Genomic DNA, 25,268 nt, shown 5'->3' on the forward strand with positions numbered 1-25,268 from the left:
TGCCTTGTCCAGCATATGCCGAACTTCTAAAATTCAGGCAAGAAGACACATAAAGCAAATCTGCACTTTTAAAACCAACCGGACCACATTCCAAATTAGAACAACCCATTCACACAAAAGTAATTTATCAGGCACAGTTTCTTTCAGGTAATTGAAAGAGATGGCTAGCTGGAGGCTCTGGGTAAAAGGAGGAAAAGGGACTTGCTCTGTGGAAAGTTCTCTGGGTTTTCTTGGCTAATCACCACACCCCCCGAAGCCCCCAGATACCCCTGAGGCCCCCAGATACCCCCAACCTCTGAGCCTCCCAAGGTTTCTAGCACTCTCTGCTATCTAACAATAGCAAACGTACGATCATGTCTAGAAATGTTTAACACAAGGCATGTTTTGTCCTTTTCAGTGTAACGTACACCTCAGGCCTCACCGCCTGTGACTACAAAACATCACAAGAAGAGTTTGCCTGGGGCGATCCAGTGCCCATTTTCTGTTACATATCCCAAGGAGAGGTGACAGATGAATACAGGGTGCCTGTGGACCACAATCTCTCACCTCCATCACTGAGGCGGGAGGAGGAGGAGGTGGCACCTGGGGGAGACCCTGTAGGGAGCACAGTCTGTACCAGTCACTGGCTCTTCCGTGTCCTCACCGGGTGCTATGGATGAGCTGTGTCCCACAAAACATTCATATGTTGAAGCCCAAGCCCCAGTGAGATGGTATTTGGAAATGGGACCTTCGGGAGGTAATTAGGTTTAAATGAGGCGGAGTCCTCAGGATGGGATTAGTGCCTTATAAGAAGAGACACCAGAGAACTTGCGTGCTCTCTGCACCATGTGAGGACACAGGAAGAAGGCAGCCATCTGCAAGCCAGGAAGAGAGCCTGCACCAGAAACCCCACCATGCCGGCACCTTGATCTTGGACTTCCCAGCCTCGAGTACTGTGAGAAATAAATTTCTGCTATTTAAGCCACCCAGTCTGTGGTATTTTGTTGTGACAGCCTTAGCTGAGTAAGACAGGGCTCACCCTGAATGACATTAAATAGCCAATAAAAACACCATGACAAGTCAAGAGCAAGACCTCAGCTGAAAGTACCCCAGCAGATATGAAAAGAGGAGAAGGAGAAGGGACAGAGATATCTTCTTCACACTCATACTCACCAGATATGAGTAGGTCTGGACTCTCCATTCACTTCTACCACATATGGGACAGAAATCTCAGGCAAAATGACATCGTTTTTGGATGTTTATAGACACAGTGATGAATTCACAGAACAAACCCTTTCAGAATTTTCAGAATGAAAACATGGAGCATATAGAGAATAAACTCTTACAGTGACTGAGAGTGAAATAGTTACTGAAAATCAAAAGTTTGTGATGGGTGATCCGGCTACAATAGCCCACACACGTAAGTAGTATATCCAGCAAGGTCTTCTTCCCCTGTCAGAAGAAGAAGACAGTCGTCCTAAAGATAAAAATGATTCATGCTTGCACTATTTACAATAAAAGCAGCCCAAGTGCCTATCAAGTGCAAGTCGGATGAATGGATACACACACACAATGGAATAATACTCAGCCATAAAGAAGAATGAAATGCTGACATGTGCAGAAACGTGGATGGACTACAGAATATTATGCTACATGAAATAAGTCAGAGAAAGACATACTGTATGGTATCACTTATATGTGGAATCTAGGAAATAACACAAATGAATGTACATGCAAAATAGAAAAAGACTCACGGATATAGAAAATAAACTTGTGTGGGTTTCCCTGGTGGCGCAGTGGTTAAAAATCCGCCTACCAATGCAGGGGACATGGGTTCATTCCCTGGTCTGGGAAGATCCCACATGCTGCAGAGCAACAAAGCCCGTGTGCTGCAACTACTGAGCCTGCGTTCTAGAGCCCACGAGCCACAACTACTGAAGTGTGCGTGCCTAGAACCCATGTTCCGCGACAAGAGAAGCCCGCGCACCGCAACGAAGAGTAGCCCCCGCTCGCCAGAACCAGAGAAAGCCCACGCACAGCAACAAAGACCCAGCGCAGCCAAAAACAGATAAAATAAATTTATAAAAAAAAATACTGAATCACTATGCTATACACTTGAAACTAATAATATGAATCAACGATACTTCAATTTAAAAAATAACACATTTTCCACTTTTCTACAAACTATTGCATTAGAAAACTAACAAACAGTAAAAAGCCAAAGAGAAGGCAGCTAGCATATTTAAGAAAATTTGACAGTGTTTCTGTTTTTGCCTGTAAATTATTTTCTAATGCAAAAAAAATTTTCCTATCAGGTCAAGATAATTCTGATTTGGGACATTTTAGACAGAGACTGAAATCTCATGAGAAATCTCTGATTCATCTCAATTTATGTGTTTGTGGGTACAAATGGAACAAATTTTAAAATGGTAAACGTGACTGATTTAGAGAATGAGAAAGCAATAAAACCTGAAATTGAAAAAAAAAATACAGATGCCCAGTTAATTTTGAATTTCAGTTAAGCAACAAATGATCTTGTTCTTTTTGGTTTTTACAAATGTGCTGTGGCCACATCAGCCCAAGTTGTCCTCCCTCCTAAGAGCTGCTCACCATTCCCTGGTCTTAGGCTCCCACACCAAGCCTGAATTTCAACAGGACTTTATCCTTTACCAACTGCCTTCACAGACGTATTTGCACCACATAACAGTCCTTCAAAGAAAACTGACTATCATCAGCCTCATTTTACAAGTGTGGAAACTGAGGCTTAAATCTCACAGCTCTCAGGGGTCAGAATCTGGGCTTGACATTTTCTGATATCAAATCCCACACTCTTTCCTCTCCTCCACCCAGTACTTCCTGGCTTGTCTACAGCACTTGGTTTATAGAGTGAGTTCCTGTATATTACTGCTCCAGATTTTTCACAACAGTCCAAAGGACTGGGGGAAGGCACATCCAAGGATTGCTGCTCCCCTCAGCCACCTATTTACAGACCCTGTGAAAAGCAAAGTTCGCCAAAGAACCATCTCTGGCACATCTAACAGAAGAAAATCTTTGATCTAAATTTCAGACTCTGAATCCTTTGATTTTTCCCTGTGGTGTGGCCTTTAGCTATGAGCGGGGCCATGAGTCACCTCCCTGGAGTCCCCTACCATGCCTGCTCTGGGAGAAGGTAGGAAAGGGTGTCTCTCTCTTCCTGTGGGACCCAACACAGGCCATCTAGCCTCCCTGTGCCTCAGACAACTGGGAATAAGACACCCCCCCACACACACAGGGCTGCTGGCCAGGATGAGGGCTTAGTGAGCAGCACAGTGACTGGCCCACAGGACGCTGCCCACATCCCACTTTTCCTCACACCCTCCACAGATGCTGCCTGCACCCTAATGGTGCTTGAATTTCAGTTCTGATGGGCTTCCTCGTCCCCACGTCAGCCTCCTGCTGCTGCTCCAGGTAAATGACTATGTTGACAAAAGGATCTGGGGACATGTGGCTCAGCCCCAGCTTCTTTGTTTGAAGGAGTGGTGGGGAGGTTCAGACCATCTCGCTTGTATCACCTATGACAAAATGTGTTTTCCTCTGCCCTCAACCACGTGGTCAGCTCAACAATTTTTTTTTTAACATCTCTATTGGAGTATAACTGCTTTACAATGGTGTGTTAGTTTCTGCTTTATAACAAAGTGAATCATCTATACATATACATATATCAGCTCAACAGTCCTGCTATGAGTCTGTGGACAGCCATCCCACCAGAGCCCCTGCCCACATGCTCTTTCAGGCGTCCATCTTTGCAGAACACCTGCCACACACTTCCTGGGGGGCCACCCAGCTTGCTCACCATGGCTCAGGACCATCCCCAGCTGCCCCGTGCAGACGCTCCCTCCTCGGCAAAGCACACAACCCATGTCCCCAAGCTCACGCCGCTTCCAGCGGATGGCTATCTGTATGCATACTCACTGTCTCCACTCTTTTGTCTCTGAAGGACTCCAAGGCAGAGTCTGTGGGATTCATCTCCAAACGGACTAGAGGAGCTGCGACGTGGTGATGGATGAGGAGGCGGCCAAGAGAGAGACTCCAGCCAACACAGGTGCTGTTATTCCCCCAGAGAGGTGACACTCATGCCTGTGAGGGAAGGCAGGAGGAGCTGACTGCCAATGGGTAGTGGGAGCACTTCCTTAAGAAAGAGGCTTAAAGGCATTCCAGAGAAAATCAGAAAAATATGACTATAAACAAAATGTCAGATGACATACTTATCATTTTCAAGGGTGACAATAAAATTGCAATTATGTGGGAGAATGTCCCTATTCTTAGAGGATGCGTGCTCAAGAATTAGGAGTGAAATGTCGTAGTCACAGCTCACATTCAAATAATTTAATCCCACACATACACACACCAGGTGCATATAAAAGCAGCAAGAGGGAAAACACATCAAAATGTTAACACCTGTCAACTCTACATGGAGGGTATATGAATGTCCACTGAGCCCTCTCTGACCCCCACCGCACAAACGGAAATATTCCTAAGACCAAGTTGAAGGACAAAACTGACTTTGATTTTGTCTGGATAAAAACAAAGAAGAAAGATTGACCCCAAGTACAAATTTTAAAAGTCTCCTCCCTTCTGGTCCCTCATGACTGGGGTCAGACTCAATCTGTAGGAGAGTCGTAAAGAGAACAAGCCCCAAGCCCTCATTTTACTTACAAAGCTGAGCCCAGAGAAGGTAAAGGACTTACCCGAGGTCATACAGCCACACAGCAGCAGAGATGCGACTTTGCTCTAGACGTCCTGCAGCACATGCCACTTCTTTCCCACTCAGGACTGACCTGTTATTATTTCTGGAGACAATGGCGGGCCAAATGATTCCGAATACGCTAAGGCTAACAGCTGAGAAAAAAGTACGCAGACTCAGCCCGTTTCCCAACGACCTAAGTACACACGGCGTTCCTCCTGACGTGATGTGATAGGGAAGCTCCCAGCACCACAAGATACTGGCTTTTCCCTCAAAACTAAACGCGCACCGCTAGGGAAGCTGCCTGCAGGCGTACCTTCCACGCTTCGTGCAACGCCACGCTCCGCGGAAGCACCGCGCAGGCGCAGACAGGAGCTTGGACTCCTCCGCGGCACCGATAGTCCCGGCACCGGGGGCGGAGTGCCGCAGTGCCGAAGTACCGCGGCGGATGTATCGCTGCTCCGGAGCAGCACCAGGCCTCACAACACCTGGTACGTTGGCAGGAAGAGTCGTCCCCGTTGTACTTCTAGAGCACTTCCAGGAACTGGTCCTGCACATCCGACAGAGGCAGAGCCCACCTTGCAAGAATGGATGAAAGGAGCCAGGGATGTTCCTACGCCAGGACAAAGAGCAGCAGCCAAAGGATGGGCGCATGCGCAAAGAGTAGCGTTTACTTTTTTTTTAATAGTTGGAAAAAATCAAAAGAATATTTCATGACCTGTGAAAATTATATGAAATTCGAACTTCAGTGTCGAATTTCAGAAACTTTATTTTCAATAAAATAAAGTTTTTTTGGAACACGACCACACTCATTTATATATGTATTGCCAGTGGTTGCTTTTGCACTGCAATGGCCGAGTCCAGTGGTTTTGACAGAGGCGGTCTGTGGCATTCTCATGGCTTCCCACTGCTGCTTGGTGCATTGTAAATTACAGCCAGTTATAATTCAATAGCATTTCAAGTACCAGACTGTGTTGTTGTGATACAATAAGACATATACCTCCGGTCTTCAGCCCTGACTGATGGGGTGATAGGAGTGTCCTTTGTTATTCATAATAAACCCTCCACCTGAGTTTCAGTCAGACCTGAGTGTATGCTGATGAGGTGACTCTTGGTGCTTCCCTAGATAGCTTCAGGATGGGAGCTGGTTCCCAGAACCAACCTTGTGATGAGAGGATTGGAACTTTCAGCTCTGCTTCCTGAGTTCCAGAGATGGGAGAGTGGCTGGATAATCACCAATGGTCAATGACTTAGTCAATTGTGTCTATGTTACGAAACTTCCATACAAACCCTAAACTACAGGATTCAGAGAGCTTCTTGGTTAGTGAACACATTCATGTACTGGAAGAGTTGTACACCCTGACTCCACGGGGACAGAAGCTCCTATGCTCTAGGCCCTTCCAGACCCTTAGCCTATGTACCTCTTCATCCGGCTATTCTTTTTCTATCTTTTATACAATCCTTTAATACAAATAGATAACAATAAGTAAAGTGTTTCCCTGGGTTCTGTGAGCCATTATAGCAAATTATCAAAACTGAGGAGGGGGTCGTGGGATTCCCCAGTTTACAGCCAAGTTGGACAAAAGTACAGGTAACCTGGGAACCCACTACTTGTGATTAGTGTCTGAAGAAAGAGGGCAGTCTTGTGGGCCTGAGCCCGTAACCTTGTGGGTCTGTGTTAACTCCAAGTGGTTAGTGTCAGAATTGAACTGACTTGCAGGAAACCCAGTTGGTGTCCACAGAGAATTAGAGAATTGTTTGGTGTAGAAAACCCACACCTATTTGGTGTCATAAGTGTTGTGAGTAGATAGACATAGAGAACAGATTTGTGGTTGCCAAGGCGGAGGGGAATGGGAGAGGGATGAATTGGGAGTTTGGGATTAGCAGATACAAACTATTATCTATGGAATGGATAAACAACAAGGTCCTACTGTATAGCACAGGGAACTATATTCAGTATCCTGTGATAAACCATAATGGAAAAGAATATGAAAAAGAATATCTAAATAACTGAATCACTTTGCTATACAGCAGAAATTAACACAACATTGTAAATCAATGCTACTTCAATATAAAAAATGTAAGTGTTGTAAGTAGAGAGAACAGTTTATCTTTATACACATAGAGCCAAACCACCTTTTTTTAAATTTTTATTACCAGTGCATATTCATCATGTTAAAACAAGCAAAGAAGAGAAAAGTGAATTTTGAATGTCACACTAATAAGACACTATGGATTGTGGATTATTTTGTTATCAAATTAGATGCCAAAGCACTGTATTTATTATGCAATGAAACTATAGTTGTGCTAAAAGAATACAACATGTGTTGACATTTCCAGACAAAGCATTCATTGCACTATTCCAAACTCATAGGGGAAAAATGGTCAGGAAAATTACAAATTTTAAAGTGAAATATCTCATCACAACAGAATTTCTTCAAGGGACTTCCCTGGAGGTCCGGTGGTTAGGACTTGGCACTTTCACTGCCGTGGGCCAGGGTTCAATCTTTGGTGGGGGAACTGAGATCCCACAAGTTGTGTGGCACGGCAAAAAAAAAAAAAAAAAAAAAATCTTCAAAATAAAAAAAGAAATGAGGCTGCAAGCAAAGTAACTTTCTAAATAGCTCATTTGTTAGCCAAGCAAGAAAAGCCATTTACCTATGTTGAGTTAATGAAATCATGTTTGATTGCAGCTGTAAACAAATGTGCCCAGAGAAAATTAACTTAAGACTTTAGCCTTTCACTGACAACTCCTGCTTAAAGAGCTGAAAACATTGGGAACAAGAAATAAGACAAATGATTTGAGTGGCTTTCCTTGGCTTTTGATGAATAAACAGATGTTACAGATGCTGTTAACTATTGTCTATTTGAGGAATCAGTGGTGAGTTTGAAGTGAGTAAAGAATTAGCCTCCAGGAATAGTCCACATGGGATAACTACAGGCAAGAATATTTTCCAGAAAATTGAGGAAACACTAATTTAGTACAATCTGAAGTGGAATCTGCTGAAATGTATTACAATTGATGGTTGTTAAAATCTGTGTTGGGCAGAAAAAAAGTTTAGAGTGGGGACCACGCAGAATACAAGCTTTCCTTGAAGACTGTAAGGAACTTGAGGTCTGAGGAAGTAAAAGCAGGGACACCAAACACAGCCCCACACTCAATTCAGTGTCAGGGTGAAAGAATGCGGGACCAAAGACCCCCCTCATCGATGCTACGGCCGCCTGACTTGCTTTGGGCGATGAAATGATGGAAATGATATGGCCTCTCCTAGAAGGAAGCTTTAAGAGTTTTTTTGTGTTGCCTCCATCTCTATTTCCCGCTCTGTCTACAGGCCAGTGTGCCCCAGGCAGGGGCTGCTGGTTCAGCCTGGGTCTCAGAATAAAGAGATGAACAACAGAGCCACTGATGACCCATGACAGGTATGAACGTGAGACAGAAACAAACCTTTGTTGTGTAAGACATTGACATAACTTAGCATGAGTTAATGGATACAGCGATGTTAGATTTTGCAATTTTTATTTCAGCCAGAAAAGGGGATTTCATGGGCCTTTAATTTCACCTAAGTATCTTATTTATACAAGAAGGTTTATACGGTTCAAATATGATGTTTTATCTTGCTGGTATTATGACTAATATGGCTACACCATCAAATGTTGCTCCCACAGTAAACTTCTAGTTTACTAGTGAGGCTGGACTACATATCTGGGCCATAATTCAAAGTAGCAAAAAAGGGAGTTTTCATTCTAGGATTATGGGACCGTAATTAATGTCCTTCCTGACAGATTTCAGAGGCTTCTGCAGGCAGCAGCAGAACTGCCTATCTCATTTTTTTTTTAACATCTTTATTGGAGTATAACTGCTTTACAGTGTTGTGTTAGTTTCTGCTGTATAACAAAGTTAATCAGCTATACGTATACATATATCCCCATAACCCCTCCCTCTTGCATCCTCTAGGTGGTCACAGAGCACTGAGGTGATCTCCCTGTGCTATGCCTGCCTATCTCATTGATACTGGTCAATGCTGGCCATTCTTGTCTGCTCTCTGCCTTTGAAAGGGAAGATTCACCCTGGTTGACGCAGGTTTGCCTGTTGAGTCCAATGAGCCATTGGAAATACTAAAAACAGGAAAATGATCCTTTCTCAGGGAAGAGTTACTAATCTAAGGTAGGACCCCAATGGGCCCTGTTTACTGGTGGGGAGAGTCTGTGCATTAGCAGCTAAAACCCAGCCATTTGGTTCTCTCTTAATTCCCTTCCCTGGCATCAAGATAGTGGGCCAGAATTGAAACTCTGGAGAAGAAAACTATGGGGAACACTTAAAGGACAAAGCATGGACCTTCAAAAAGGCAGAAAAAGGAAGGAGCAGCAGCATGGAACCTGAGAAAACAGAACTTCAAGGAGCACATGTCCACAGGATCAGACATAGTAAGGGGCTCAGGGAAAAGAGATGTGAACCCTACTAAGCTTGGCCATTTGGGAAGCTGGGGCTGTCCTATTCCAGAACTGCTTCAAGGGAGTGAACAGGTTAGAATCAAACTACAGTGGGGTGAAGAGAGAATGACCCAAACACCCACCTGACTTGCTGAAGTGAGGGCAGCCCTCTCTGACCACGCTTTAAAGAGCTTGGCTGAGAAAAGTGGGAATAAACTGGTGACCAGAGGTGAACCGGAGGTTGAGGGCCAATAAGGCCAAGGGATAGATGTACAGTTGTCCCCTGTACCTCGGTATTTGCAGGGATTGGTTCCAGGACACCCCGTGGATGCCAAAATCCAAGGATGCTCAAGTCCCTTATATAAAATTGTGTAGTATTTGCATACAACCTATGCATGTCCTCCCATATATTTTAAATCATCTCTGGACTACTTATAATACCTAATACAATGTAAATTGCAAATTCAAGTTTTGCTGTCTGGAACTTTCTGTAATTTGTTTTCAAATACCTTCAATCCTCAGTTGGTTGAATTCAAGGATGTGTAAGCCATGGACATGGAGGGCCCACTGTGTTCCACATTTTCCTATCTCTATATTTGTACATTTACTATACCTGATGCTATTTACTTAAAATAGCAAATACTCATAAATCTTCTTGATACCCGGCTTCTTCCACTAATCCCTTGATTCCTACTCTCTATTCCTTCCCGCGCCTTAGAAACACACACACACACATGCACATACACACTCAAACACACACACACACACACACACACACACACACACAACTATATGAGGGACCAACAGGTGCCCTTGAGGAAAAGAGTTGCTTGGCCTGACCTTAGACTCCAGACCATCAGGCACTAAGCCCGAAACTGCCGGAAAGAGTGGGAGTGGGAAGTGGGAATACAGGGAAGGAAAGGTTCCACTGGGCAGGTGTTTGGTCAGACACATGATTTCAGTATGAAATTCTAGAAAAGATGAATGGCACTTTATAGGAAATGAAAATCAACAGCATTTCTAATTTTATTTCTTGTTAAGATGGTAGCAGGGATCTGTGAAAACTGATGGGCTTGGCAAAATCCGCCCTCAGGAAGGGAGAGGAAGGGAGAAGAAGGATCAGGGCTGGAAGCAGGGAGGGGCCCCCGGGGAGGCGGGGCAGCTTCTCTTCAGGTTTGACCTCTCAGGAAGGCGCAGGCTTCCAGAAACGCTGTGGGACACAGCAAAGCAGGAGATTCAGAAACTGATTCCTTTTTTTTTTTTTGAATCAATACATCAATCAAAGAGGACACTAAAACAGACTTTCCTCTGCCCTCCTACCACTGTAGGTCAAGGCTTGCCATCCCCACATTTCCCCACTGTCCGTCCTGCGAAAAGCTACAGGACCCAGGGGAGCACACAAAAGCTCTGGTCCTTATCAAGCTGCGAGATTCGCTGTTCTGGCCTGAGTGACACAGCTTCCACCCACTTGTCTCCAGGTAAATCAGCGGTCACACTCTCAAGTTCACAAGGTATTGATGGTCCTCGAATTTGTTCTGGAATGTGAGCAACTGATCATCTTCATGCAAATCTGCTTGCAGTGATATCCACCTACTCATTCACTCATTCATCCATGAATCCCTCCTGAGCACAGGCTTTGTGTGAGCCTCTGTGTTAAGTGCTGAGGATTCAACACAGACAGATAAGCCCTGCCCTCAAGGGGTGTACCATCTGTGCAATCCTGAGCGGGCTGCTCACGAGAGTAGACCTGCAGCGCAATTTCTAAGCGTAGCCCTAGATCCACCTGCATCACAATTCCCTGAGATGTCCGTGGAAATAGCAGGGTTTCCTTGGCACTCTTGACATTTGGGGCTGGGGAATTCTTTGTTGTGAAGGCTGTTCTGTGTGTGCTCTGTTTAGTAGCATCCCTGCTTCTACCCACAGATGCCAGCAGCACCCCCTATATCATGAGAATTAAAAATACCTCCTGGCATTGCCAAATGCCTCAGGGGCAAAATGATCCCCGGTTGAGAACCACTGATACAGAGATTCTCAGCCCTTCCCCAACCCCTGGACCACCACACAACACCCACCGATGTCTCCAACTCCCCTGGTGAGGGACCGGGAATAGGAACCCAGAGGACATCAGTGCACAGAGGAGGCAAAACTTGCTGAAACTCGAGAATCATTGCCTGGAGGCTCACAACACTCTGCTGTGTCTTCTAAATGCTTTTAAAGGGTTAAATTATTGTCAATACATTTTCCAGGCTAAAATGTTTTTCGAGAATTTGTATTCTCTATAGTTAGTACTTACGGTAACTGCCTAGAAAGCAGAATTTGTCATTTGTCAATATATATGTAAATATACGTATACCTTTGTGTGTATGTATATACATACATACATATATTTACGATCGCTACCAGCATTATAAAAAGTTAGCATATTACTAAGGGTTTATTTTATTCTCTAGCTCTTTCACCTCATCAATGAGAGTGTAATTTCCCAAAGTATAGAGACATTGGATTGCCTTAACGTTTTTTTTGTTTGTTTGTTTTTTTGTGGTACGTGGGCCTCTCACCGTTGAGGCCTCTACCGTTGCGGAGCACAGGCTCCGGACGCGCAGGCCCACGGCCACGGCTCACGGGCCCAGCAGCTCCGCGGCACGTGGGATCCTCCCGGACCGGGGCACGAACCCGTATCCCCTGCATTGGCAGGTGGACTCTCAACCACTGCGCCACCAGGGAAGCCCTGCCTTAACGTTTTTATACCCGCTTCATCCCTAGAATGTTTGGCCCTCCAACCTTGACCTTCACCCGCGGTGGTTTCCCAGTGATGCTACCTATGTTCCACTTACGGGAGGTTGAGCATTTTTTCAGGTTAGCAATGGCTGTGACATACTCTGGTCCCAAATATTTTTCATATGTTGTTTTGCCTCCAAGTTTGGCCAGACACTCAGTGTTGTCATTGAACAGAAGGTTTTTGGTCTCAGATTGGAATAAGCAAAACCTGTCCGGGCAGTGTTTTCCATTTTTCCCAAACTGAGCCTGTGTCAAAAGGGCAGACAGTAAGAGAGCAGCGGAGGAAAACAGGAGAGGTTATGGATTCGGGGAGGCCAAGGGCATTTCTTCGGCACAGGATCAGCCACAGGAAAACCATGGGGCAAAAGGAGCTAGGTTCTGGAATCACTCCACTGTCCTGGCTAAGTCTTCCCCTGCCCCATGGCCCCCTGCTCCACACCCCAGCCCAGTGCCCAGGCCCCTCACCACTTCTGATCTCACCTCCCGCCATCTTGCCTTTCTTTTTAATCTGTGGCCTCTCCCCTTAGAACTTCTTCTGTGTGACTGGGTGACAGCTGAGGATTTTGAGATCCACCCTCAAAGTAATCACCTCTAGCATTCTAATAGGCCAGCTCTCCCAGAGAGGCAGACTGCATTGGAAATCCTCTCTGCCACGGACCCAGTCATTGCCTTGGGCAGGTCACTTAGCCTTCCTTGGGCCTGGTTCCTCCTCCATGCCCAGGCCTCCCATGGAGGTGAGCTGCAAGAACCAACCACCTGCATGGCAGCAGACCTCTTACCAGCACCCGTGAGTGTGCACAGTGGGGGCTCCATAAATGCTAGTTATTGTGCCAATTTTTACATTCTAGGGCCAATTTCTTTAACGCACATCTAGAAACATGCCATTTTAATACAGAGCTAGATGTCCTAATAGAGAATCCCAGACTTCAAGGAAATTATAGGATTTCCTTCAAACCACTTCACGTAGATAGACTTAAATCTATACAAGTTCTGGGTTTGTTGTTTTTAGAGATTACAAATGCAGGGGCCCTGTCTAGAACATCCCCAGTCGGCCCGGGCTCTGGAAACATCAGCAGAGTAAATCACTCTCTACCTGGCTATGGGAGGAAGGCTCAGTCGCCTCCCTCATGTGCCTGAAGAACAACAGGAGACTCAAGGAGAGAAAGCATCTCCCAGCCAGACCGTGAGCGCACGTCCAGGGCCATGAGACTCAGGGCAGCCCCCCAGCGTGGAGCAAATACTCTCATCACCAGCTTCAAGCAGAGGGATGGGACAGAAAGGCTGGGGATGGGTGGATTCCCTGAGCTCTGTGATTGCCCCATCTAACAGGAGCCCCTGCAGGAGGCCCTGGTGACCCATACCTGTTGGCGGAGCAGCACCTCTTCCACGTGTGCTGCCTTATCGCTCCGAGATACCACGGCATGATTTGGGGCCACAGCCAGGTAGCAGCTCTCAGCCTCTGTCACAGGCTTCCTGGTGCCATCGAGACACAGCAACTCAAAGTCCTCCCGATTCAATTTCCTAGCCGTGGCCACAGTGTTCTCTCCTGGAGATATAAAGAAGGCAGCATCAGCCACGGCTGCCACTCTGAGGCAAAGCATCCTTTCCGGGTGGCTGTGACCATCCACCGGCCTCTTGAAACGCACACACTGGGGTTGCAGTGATGTGAAGGAGAGCAAATAAAGCTCCACAAGATACACAAACTTCAAACATATCAAGCATCTGTGCTATATCCTCACGATGGAGTATTACTCAGCAATAAAAAGGAGTCAAGTTCTGACACACGCTACGACGTGGATGAACCTTGAAAACATTACGCTAAGTAAAAGACGCCAGTCACAAAAGATCACATATCGTAGGATTCCATTTATGTGAAATGTCCTGAATACGCAAATCTATGGAGACAGAAAGTGAATTGGTGGTTGCCAGCTCTGGGGGAGTGGGGAAGGGACTGGTAATAGGTGCGGGGTTTCTTCAAGGGGGTTTGTGAAAGTTCTAGAATTGGATTCTGTTGGCAGCTGCACAACTTTGAATGTGCTGGAGATCACTGAATCCCATTGAATCTACACCCTGAATGGGTGGATTTTGAAGTATGTAAATTGTATCTCCACAATGCCGTTACATTTCTTTAAAAGAAAACCCTCCATGTATGCCAGATTCTCCAGTGAGTTCCAGAAAAAGAAGTGTTGGTTTGTGTTCACGAAGAAATTGTTGGGACTTCCCTGGTGATCCAGTGGGTAAGACTACCAGCTCCCAAGGCAGGGAGGGGGTCCGGGTTCGATCCCTGGTCGGGGAGCTAGATCCTGCATGCTGCATCGAAGATCCCGTGTGCCGCGACTAAGAACTGGCTCAGCCAAATAAATAAATAAGTATTTTTTAAATAAAAAGAAGAAGAAATTGTTTCCTTTCGTATTCCAATGCTCTTAGTGTAACCAGAGGAAGGACAGGAACATCTATGGGTTTATCAAATATGCTTTCAGTCAATTCCGATAAAATACAGTTGTGAAATCCCAGAGAAGCTTAAAACTAAATTTGACACCCATCTGATCCCTGAAGATCACTTAGATTCACGGTTCCTGAATTCGAAATGAATTCGAAATGTAACTGTACACAGTTATGCCTGTGTGTGTGCAAATGTAGCTTTCGTGGTCAGGTGGCTGCTTCTCTCCTTTCGCCCTGTCCCCTCGAGAAAAGACTTCCTGCATTCTCTTAGCTTTGTCCATTCAATACTGAGATCACCCCAGATTTACATGTCTGGCCTCGATTGCTCTCCCCAGGGACTTGGAGGAGTGGCTCTGGCTGTGGCTGTCACTGAAGGGAAGAGGCAGAAAGGGGAAGCAGCCCCTTTGAGGGGGGAAGTGGCAAGTGCTCTGCGGCGGGTGGAGGGCTAAGTGCAGCGGGTAGGGAGAGAGGTGCAGTTTGGAAAGCAGCACACTGCTGGGAGTCTTAAACTTGGTAATTAGTATTTTCACCAGAGGTCAGAAGAGAGAGTGACTTATTCCTCTATTGGCTGAGGGATTTTACCTTCTATCATCTGCATCTGCCTATGATTTTGTCCTCATTAACTCCCCAAGGAGTTTCCACACTGAGGGCTCACATGGGCTGAATGAAGGCTCCTACTTCCTTGTTTAAAAGGGGAAATTTAACCTGCATATGTCCAAATTTTTTTTTCATGTATCATCCACGTTCAGTTTCCGATAGGCTGAGACAGGAAGATGGTGTGCTTCTGTGGCTGACTAGACAAAGCCAGGGAGATAGTTGCCCCTGAGTATGGCTGGTGTGTGTGTGTGTGTGTGTGTGTGTGTGTGTGAGAGAGAGAGAGAGAGAGAGAGAGAGAGAGAGGAAATTTGGTTTCAAAATCAATGTGACACCTATAGATGTTACTATGTTGCATACTGTGGTAAAGTATTTTAGAATTAATTTGATCCAAGTCTGGAAAAGGTTATAATATTTCCCAATTGCAAATTTGAACAGTAATCTGTGTCGTGATGGCAAAGATTCTTCTTTGAAGGGGAAAGGGAAACATCTTTACCTACCGTTAGTATTCTCCAAGACAGTGGCATCTTTCACAAATGCAACATCCCCAGCGTCCTCAGCCAGGCACCTAAAATGTTTCAGAGAATAAAAACATTGCCAGGGCTTCCCTGGTGGCGCAGTGATTGAGAATCTGCCTGCCAATGCAGGGGACACGGGTTCGAGCCCTGGTCTGGGAAGATCCCACGTGCCGCGGAGCAACTAAGCCCGTGAGCCACAACTACTGAGCCTGCACGCCTAAAGCCCGTGCTCCTCAGCAAGAGAAGCCACCGCAATGAGAAGCCCGCGCACCGCAACAAAGACCCAGCACAGCCAAAAAAAAAACATTGCCAGAGAAGAAAAACTATTAGAGTTTTCATAAATATTCATAATACACATTCCAAAAACTGAAACATGGAACTAAACATAGAAAACATAGAGACAAATATTTCCAGGAACTTAGAGTTTAAAATGGTAGGTTGAAGATATATGGGTACCTTCCCTTCTTCTAAAATTCCAATAAAATGACATGAATGAGATTTTTTTTTAAGCCATAAATCTATGAGCCAGAGGAAGGCAAGAGGGAAAGAGAGAAGATAATAATGACAACGTTTGGAGGCAGAGAACAAATGGGTGAGCAGTAATTGACCCAAAAGAGCAAAGAAAGCTGTGACTTAAGTTGGAAGTGGGGGGCGCCCAGGAGAAAGCTGATGTGCATGGCAGAACTCCAGAAAGACTCAACAGTTAGAAGTACTAGGCACCACTGAAAGTAGCTGAGAACAGCAGCACTAGATACAGCCTATATACATGAAGGGTAAATATATATATGCCCAATCCGATGAATTAAAAGAAGACCCACTAAAGAAATATCATTGTGAAGTTTCAGAACACTGGAGGGAGATTTAAAAATAATTTTTAGAACTATTTTATTTTTTTAAATCAAAAACTTTTCACAAAAATAGTTTTCAAAGCATTTTACATTGGATGAAACACAAAACTCATTTTTTCCTAAAGAGTATTTTTCATTCATAGTTAAATCTCTGTAAATTTGGAGAGAAATATAAAACATATGTGTCTGATTTATTTACTCTTCACAAAATATTCTTTGTGTAGACCTGTTTGTCTAAGACACTTCACGAGCCTTCTACAGCTTCTCTCTCAGAATTAGGAAGCCAAAAATAAATTGTTGAAAACTCAAAAAACAAAATTCTTTTCAAGAAGAAAAAATGTCATATACAAAGAATCAGGGATCGAAAAATGGTACCAGATTTCTCAACAGAAACTCTAGCTTTAGAAGACAATGGATTAATGCTTTTAAATTTCTGTATTTGCTCGATTTTCTGTCTATGTTACATTCTGCATAATTTTTTCACATATTTTCCACATTGCTACTTCTCTTTTTAGCTATGTTTAATCTGTTAAACTGGTCAATTATATAGCAAACTTCAATTGCTGTCATTTTTTTCCTTTCTAGAAGTTCTATTTATTCCTTTTTAAAACTACTAACCTGTTTATTCCGTTTTTTGCTTCTGGCAACTTTTCCCGTGTGTTTGTTTCACATTGCTATAATTACTTTTTACTGTGTCCTGCTCATTGTTACTGATAGAGTATTTCTGAGCAGTCTTTGAGGCTTAAACTGAAGATGCTGTCTTCCAGACAGATTCTTAAAGGGACTGCTAGTCTGGGACCACTTTTTAAAAAATTATGAGTTGAGAATTTCTGGACCATCCTAGGGGACACAAGTTGGAGCTGCAAATCCATGCAAGAGCTGGCCCATGGTTTCAATTTTTCAGGGATGGCATGTATTTTCCTCCCTGTTTTCCTCAGCATCCAGGCAACCTGAAGCCTCCTAGGAGTGGGGTGGAAGTTACTTCTGGTTCACTCCTACCTTAAAGGTGTATGTAACCTCTGAGTTCAAGTTTGTCAGAATAGCTACTGTCAGGACAAAGTGTCTCCACCTAGGTCTCTGAATTCCTATTCCCCTTAGATTTTAGTCTAATAATCCCTTGTTACTTTGTCAGTTATTCAATGCTCTTAAGAACACAGGTGTGTGTGTGTGTGTGTGTGTGTACTTAACCCAACATTTTCGCTTGTTTGTAGTGGGACAGTTGGTCAAAACAGTTAATGCTCCCATTTCCCAGATATGGAAATCCTGTCAAAATTCCTAGGGAAATTGTTTTCCAGCCTGTACTTAGTTATCCAGCCAAACTATAAATCACTTCAAGAGTAGACTAAAGATGTTTTTAGACACGTAAATACTCAAAAAACAGAACTCCTATTCACCCTTTCTCAAGAACATGTGTTCTGTTGCAACAAAACCAAGAAAACCAAAGATGTGGGATCCAGGAAACAGGTCATTTAAGAGGAAGTAAGACAATGAAAAATCCCAGAATGATGCCTAAGGGGAATCCCCAGACCACAGATATGTAGGGGGCCTCGAGAGGACCAATCCAGACTGGGGAGGAGGGTGGAGATCTTCAGGTGCAACATTCGCAGGTAAATGATGAATCTGGGACAGCATCCAGTCTGTTTGTGCATGAATTGCTAGATTTATGCTACTAGTAGAAGGTATGGGGATGAATGAGTGATTTTTTAAAAGAAGTACAGAAAATTAAGCAAATTTTAAAAAGACACCTATCGACTCCAGAGTAAACAAAAACTCTGTTCAATAAGGGAAATATAATTTTATTATGTCATATATTTAATATGAGACTAATATTTACATATTCATAATAAAGTAAGCACTAAATATGTCATACTCTTGTTGGATACTAAAAGGAGGTGAAGTTTGTGGTTACGGGTGGAAGAAACACAGGAGCAGTATGAGAGGCTAGATCTTCTTTCATAATGGAAAGTCAGCAGAAAATAGCTGACATTTAAAAATCAAGAACCAGCAATATATGAGGATGTTAGTTAGAAACACAGAGATAAATATGGCTCTGGTTCCACTTTTGATTTGAGCAAAAGACAAAGCATTTCCCTCTAGTATAAATAGGAATACTAAAGTGTAGGTGTTTCCAGTGAAATAATACCTTACCATAGGTTTGAAAAAGAAAACCACATGGTTTTTTATCAGACATGTTGTCTATTCAATATTTCTGAGTAGAATCACATCACAACTCTTCCATTTGCAAAACTTTAGCCCCTTAAAGATATTTTTGTACGTTCACGAAATTTTTTTTTATAAGTCACTCAGAGTGTAGCAAAAGCTACTTTTATATCATGCCATCACTGGAGAGAAGGCTACTGAATTTACATTAAAAAATTCAAAGACCAGTTTGGGCAGTCATTCTCAGATACATGACGCCACCTGGTGGTGAAATATATTCTTGGCGAATACAGAAAAACGGATGGGGGAGAACTCTGCCCTTCAAACCCCTAATTGGACCACTGAGAAGTAACATCTGGATTATAAAATGAAGACTGTGGAAAGATACTGTGATTTATTAAGTGTTTATAATTGGTGAATTCTAAAAACTTATTTTTTGGTTTATTTTTCACTAGTGGAGAATAACACTGCGCTATTTTGCCATTTCTAAGGCCAAAATCAAAGAGAAAAGTAAAACGTGAAACATAACAATGACCTAGGCTGGGGTAGAGGGTAGTGCCTGTGAGAAAGAGAATTCTTCCCCATAAACTGAATTGCAGAAAGGACTGATACCACAACCTCTCCCCATTTGATGCTGAGGATGAGGACATCGAGGCCCACTGAGGTTGACCTTGGCTCCGGGCCACAAGGGGGAGACCAGCAGAGCTGAGGTCAGACAGCCCCGGGGCCAGTCCCCACTCTTGGGGTGGTGGGTGCGATGGGAGGAGCACTCCCCAGCCCGCCCATCAGCTGATCCCCAGGCTGCCCCTTGGCTCTGCTGTGATGGGCCACATTGGGCCCCTTAGAAATGCAGTGCCAAGATGCTGGAGGATGAGAAACAAGGCCCCGTCCTGGTGAAGCCTGCCCACAGCACTCACCTGAAAGCCCCGGTGTAGCCATAGTACCTCTCCTTACTGTTGGGCACACACTTGTTCATGTTCCAGTCATCGCCAACACACAGTGCACAGAGGCTGGATTTCGGGTCAGCCCCAGGGGCACAGCTTTGATCAAAGAATTCATCTGCAGAGAAGAAGCACAGGGAGTCAGCTCTTCCTACCTGAGTCAAGATAAGCGGTCTTTACCTAACAGGTGATGTGGCTTGGTTTCCATTCATCATATTGACCAAGGCAGATAGAACACAGTCATTATAACACACAGTAACATGTTACCACCAACCCGGGCCCCACCAAGGTTCAGAAAAACTTGAGACTGTAGGTACTTGAGACAGGAAAGCTGATTGGGGCTGGGGAAGAGAGTGTGTAATTGTACAAAGGGTCCCATCATCACAGCCTCGAGCTGGGGACTCAACTTGATGAACCTCATGGCCATCTCAGCAGAAGCTGCAAAACGTCCACTCCAGGATCTGATTTCCCCTTCTCCTCAGTAATAGGAACCCTGCTTTTTACCTGGGCACCTGGTCCCTTAGAACAGAGACAAGCCTTACTCTGTGGCTAGTAAGCCACATGGCTAAGTATCGCCAGTGAAATATGAGCAGGAGTGTTGGGTGCCAGTGTCCTGACATCCTTAAAAGACAGTTGGCACATGTGTTTTGCCCCTTCTCCTTCCCTTCCTTCATTCTGCACATGGAATGCAGAAGTGGGGACTGGACCCCCAGATGTGACATGGGCCATGAGCGACCTTGAGCACGGAAGCCACATATGTTTCAGAATAGCCAGATGTTTGAAACCTGGGCCCTTGACACCATGTAGTCGTCCTGCCAGCTCTGGACAATCCACCGCTGAACTCCACTCACGTGGGAGAGAAATAAACTTCTATTCACTTCTACTGGGGGTTTTCTGTCCTTGCAGCTGAACCTAATACAAACCAACCCACCATGTGATTTAACCCACAGTAAGGAGTTAACATGGATTAATACAGATTAAAAAGAGAGGAAATAAAGGTGACAAGAAAGCCCTGCCCCGACAAGCAAGTAGCACCCATTATCCAACTCGTGCAGCCCCTGCCACTGGAAGAGCCATGCCACGTGCCAAGCTCGGCCTAGGGCTGGGAGTGTCCCACTGTGGTCCTGGCAGCTTGCCCACAACCTGGAGGCTGCCGTGGGGTCATAGAGGGCGACACCAGTGTGCACTGCTAGTGAGGAACAGAGCCACACGAGAGCCCGCCAAGCCAGAATCACAAACCCATTCAAAATGCAGCAGGGCCCCACTTGAGCAGACGCCTGCCCGGGAGGTGACCGTGACAAGAATGTGGCACACAGCTCCACGTCACCAGGCCCACAGCAGGTAGGGCATGGCTCATGTGTGGGGTGGGAGCACGGCGCGCAGCCAGGAGGCGAGGCTGAGCCAAAAGCCTGGAGGTCTTACTCAGTTTCCTCTACAGCGTGGAGTAAGACGTCAGTTCTGTTTAGTAACAGAAGTCATCTTTCATGAGGAAGGCAGATGGCTTTTCCCAAATTGAGAAGCCAGTGCCTGGGAGGAATTTAGATCCGGAGCTCCAGGAAGCAAAAAGTGACTTTTGTACTTCTCAGGACCTGCATCCATTCTTAGGGTGCAGAGAAACAGACCGATCCTCCAGTTTTGCGCCTTCGTGTGGGGTGGAGGGGGTGTGGGAAGTGCTGTGTGGAGAAGCTGCAGAAGGAAGCCGCAGGGGGATCTTGCTTACACCAGAAAAGGCCTGTAAGCCACGGTCAGCCTGCAAGTCCCCACACCTCCCCTCCCTGAGTTCTACAGAGGACCCCAGCCTGCCCCTCAGGATGGCCGACCCACGACTCCCTCGGGACTCCTACCAAATTTGCAGGAGCCTGTCTGGTTGGCGATCAGGCCCATGGGGATGTTCCAGCCTGCGGTCCTGTCCACGGCAGTGTGGCAGGACTTCTTGCCTCTCAGAGAATTCCATGTGAGCTCAGCATTTGCCTTCTTGACAACTGCCACGGCAAGATACCCTTGGACAAGAGAAGAGCAAGTCTTAGCCTCCCAGGGCCCGGTCCATGGACTCTACTGCAGCTGTGTGCAACCCGAGCCAACGAAGGTCAAGAAGCATCACCAGGCAGATTCCCCCGGATGACTGGCCACTGTCCGATAGACCAACAAAGTTTAAGCTGCTGCTCTATGTTAAGATGAGATTGATCTGGGTTATGAAATGAAATAGTAAGCTGATCCTTGAAGTCCTTGACCAGCCATACACTGCCCCTGAGTTATAAACCGGCAGTTCATTCTATTGTAGACGTGGGCTATTAAAGCCACGAACACTGACCAAGAAGCATGACCCCAAGAGTGCGTAGATCGCCAGCTGCAACATGCAATATACCAACTGCATCAGGCCAGAGCGTGATGGCTGCCGGAATAAGTGCTGTGTGGATGCAGGGGGTGTGTCCCTAAGGACCTCCCTGTGCTGAGAGAGGGCCAATGGGGTGCAGTCCTCCTCCTGAGAGCACGCACCGGGCAGACTCCGCTGCCGGCAAGTGCAGAGCTCTGCCGAAGTTGAGGAAGCACCAGCTCTGGCAGGCAGGTGGGCTGGTGCACAGGGCAAGGGATTTAGCACAAGGGACCTGGTTCCAGGCCAGGATCTGCCACAGTATTATCAACGGCTGTGAGTGACATCCGGGACACTGTTTCCGCGTCCATATGAGATGGGGGTGTGACACCCCACCTTCACCGTGGTCAGGACAAAATGAGGAACTTATATTTCTCTGCCATGTATGAAGGTCCCTAAAAACATAATTATAGTTACTCATCTGTGAATGATTTGCACCTGCAAAAGAACTTACAGCTTCTATGGCTGCATCTCTGTGAGGTTTTTTTAAGTTCCCACCACCTCCTCCTCCAGATACAAAAACTTACCCTTGACTCTGAAAGTGATCGATTCCAACTCACCTTCCGTTGGTCTGTGCACACAATCTAAGCTGTTGCTTTTGGAGGATTCTGAAAGAATAAAGACAAGCAAAAGGTCATTAAACACATGTTTTATTGTGATCATATATTTTTCAGAGGTACACACATATCAAAGAACATATACTGGCATGGTTTTGTGTATATGTGTTTTTAATATAAATAAATGGCATTGTATTATAGACTTCACTAAGTTTCCTCCTTTTTTTATTTTCAACCCAATACTGTGTTTTTAAGCTCTTTTTTTTTTTTTTTTTTTGGCCGTGCCATGTGGCTTGCAGGATCTTAGTTCCCCGACCAGGGATCGAACCTGGGCCCTGACAGTAAAAACACCGAGTCCTAACCCCACTGGACCGCCAGGGAATGCCCTAATTGAAGTATAGATGATTTACAGTGTTGTGCCAGTCTCTGCTGTACAGCAAAGTGACTCAGTTATACACATACACATTTTTTTAAATATTCTTTTCCATTATCATTTGTCCCAGGAGACTGGATCTAGTTCCCTGTGCTATACAGTAGGGCCTTGTTGTTTATCCATCCTATATATAATAGTTTACATCTACCAACCCCAAACTCCCAGTCCCTCCCTCTCCCTCTCCCTCTCCCTCTCGGCAACCACATGTTTGATCTCTATGTCTGTGAGTCTGTTTTGTAGGTAGGTTTATTTGTGCCATATTTTAGATTCCACATATAAGTGATATCATATGGTATTTGTCCCAATACTGTGTTTTTAAGTTCAAACCGCCTTACTGTCTGTAACTTATTGAGCTGAGTTAGGGCTCCTAAGTTCACTGCTTCCAATATTGTCACTGACATCTTCATACACGTCTGGGGATGTACCCAGGGGTGGAACTGCTGAAACTAACGTCTGGACAGTTCAATCACCACATAAACCAATCAACTATCTTTTTTGTTTAAGCCACTTGGCAATGGGATAGTGTCATTTGCAACCAAAGTACTCCTACCTAATCCTCGCCCGTTGGAGGTGAGGGGCACCTTGTCTCACCTGCCTGACCTCCTCTAGTTCCCTCTGGAGAGGCTAAGGATAAAGTAGCATTTCTTATGTCCCTTCAGCATGGGGAGATCCATGCTTTCAGACTCAGTAACTGGCTTCTTCTTAGGAAAAAGTCGCATCACTCCTGTTTCATGGGATGGATAATGTGAATCTGTAGGTGTTGTTTTATTGGAAAAGTATATTTAATTGGTTTATAACATTATTTAAGTTTCACGCATACAGCATTATATTTTGACTTCTATATACCTACCAAAAGTTTAGTTTCCATCCATCACCTATAGCTGACGCCCTTTACCCCTTTCCCTCTCCCCCCACTCCCCCTTTCCCTCTGGTATCCACTACTCTATTCCCTGAATCCGTGTGTTTGTTTTTGTTTGATTTGGTTTGGTTTGTTCCCTTGTTTTTTTTTAATATTCCACATAGGAGTGAAATCAGAAGGTATTTGTCTTTGCAGAATCAAGTCCAAAGAGACTGTCCCAGCAGTTCCATGCAGCAGAAATGCATACACGTGCTCACCAAACGACACAGACACAGATGATCATACCAACGCTATCCACAGCAGCCAACTGGAAATTACCCAAATGCTCATCCACAGTAGAATAAATAACTGCAGTGGAGTCACAAAGTAGAACACTACAAAACGAGGTATAACGCTGAGCAAAAGACATTTTTAAAAGCACATGCTGTGCAACTCCTTTTACATAGAGTTCAAAAACGGGCAGAACTGATCTGTGCCATTTGAAGTCAGGAGTCATTACCCTTGCTGGAGTAAGGGGGCTGGTGACAGGAGGACACAAGGAGACTTGTGGAACCTGCTGTGTCCTGCTCTGGGCCCTAGCGCTTGGGGATGTACCACTTTGTGAAATGCCCTTGAGTTGTACACTTGTGTGCACTTTTCTGCATATATATTATACTTTACTAAAATCTTTTTAAAAATTAAAAAGAGGAAACCAATCTGGGCTTTGTCAGTTCTCACTACAATAGGCTGTGTGGGTAACATGGCCCCTTTCATCTATTCTTTCCCCTGATTCTCCTGTTTGAACGTATCTGTCCATTTTAATGTCTCCACTTGGACCCACCGAGTGGGGTTACTCCTCTCTATACCCCACCCCCGAAGCCCTGAGGGAATAAACCAGAGAGGACTCTTCTCCACTTACTTTGGTTCTCTGCCAGGACAGGCACCAAACCACACTTGCCCGCAGTGTAGATATATCCTCCATCTAAGCTCAGGGCATCAGCTTCTCCTTTCTGCCAAGACAAAGCATATCTCCAGCACCACAGTGAGGCTGTTTCCTGTCCCGCCTGCCTTTACAGCTCTAAGAGAATGGCTGTCAGGTGCCCCAGTAAAGCAGCAAGGGTTGAACTGAGGACCCCAAGGAAACGCCATGTGCACTATTAATTCTCTACCAGACCTACATGCCTTTCATGCTGTCGCTTCCATTGGAAAGACCGGGTACAGGTAGCCCGGTCCTCTGAACAAAATCCCTTTCTGCCCTTGGAGTACTGTTGGGATGCCCTCCTGGACCAGCCTCCCTCACTGAGGAGACAGATGGGAAGAGCTGGTCTTGTCTAGTCTCTGCTCATTAGCACTACACTCAAAGTGCTACACAGAAGCTATTCAACAAGTGGGCAGAAACAATTAAATTCACTCACCATCAGAATGAACGAGCCCACGCTCCAGAATTGGAACATGGATTCATCAAGATTGTAAAACTCCCTCTTTGACTAAGTAATAATTTTTTTACAACATTATTAAAGCTAATAGGAGATGTGGATAAAGATTTCTATTCAAGGCTGCACAGCACAGGGTTATTGTTAACAACAAAATAAGGAGACAAAGAAGAATAGGGTCATGACTAAACTGTGCCACACCATATAAAAGATATCCTGAAA

The 25,268-nt window shown here is 45.1% G+C and overlaps 1 protein-coding gene across 2 annotated transcripts in view; it reads right to left on the bottom strand.

The window, feature by feature from the left end:
• Positions 1–10,135: 10,135 nt before the first annotated feature.
• Positions 10,136–25,268, bottom strand: part of LTF (lactotransferrin) — a 28,587-nt gene continuing 13,454 nt past the window's right edge. Inside the window, exons 10-17 of one of the 2 annotated variants that reach the window (XM_019946810.3) lie at positions 24,533–24,623; positions 22,346–22,393; positions 21,259–21,414; positions 19,391–19,532; positions 15,448–15,515; positions 13,273–13,457; positions 11,968–12,157; positions 10,136–10,343 (exon numbers count right to left, since the gene is read on the bottom strand). In XM_019946810.3, the coding sequence (XP_019802369.1) occupies positions 10,303–10,343; positions 11,968–12,157; positions 13,273–13,457; positions 15,448–15,515; positions 19,391–19,532; positions 21,259–21,414; positions 22,346–22,393; positions 24,533–24,623 (921 nt within the window). In that variant the 3' untranslated portion in view covers positions 10,136–10,302. The remainder of the gene's footprint in view (positions 10,344–11,967; positions 12,158–13,272; positions 13,458–15,447; positions 15,516–19,390; positions 19,533–21,258; positions 21,415–22,345; positions 22,394–24,532; positions 24,624–25,268) is intronic. The other variant, XM_019946811.2, reaches the window with a different exon arrangement.

The sequence above is a fragment of the Tursiops truncatus genome, chromosome 10 (assembly GCF_011762595.2).
Source record: "Tursiops truncatus isolate mTurTru1 chromosome 10, mTurTru1.mat.Y, whole genome shotgun sequence".
Lineage (NCBI taxonomy): Eukaryota > Metazoa > Chordata > Mammalia > Artiodactyla > Delphinidae > Tursiops > Tursiops truncatus.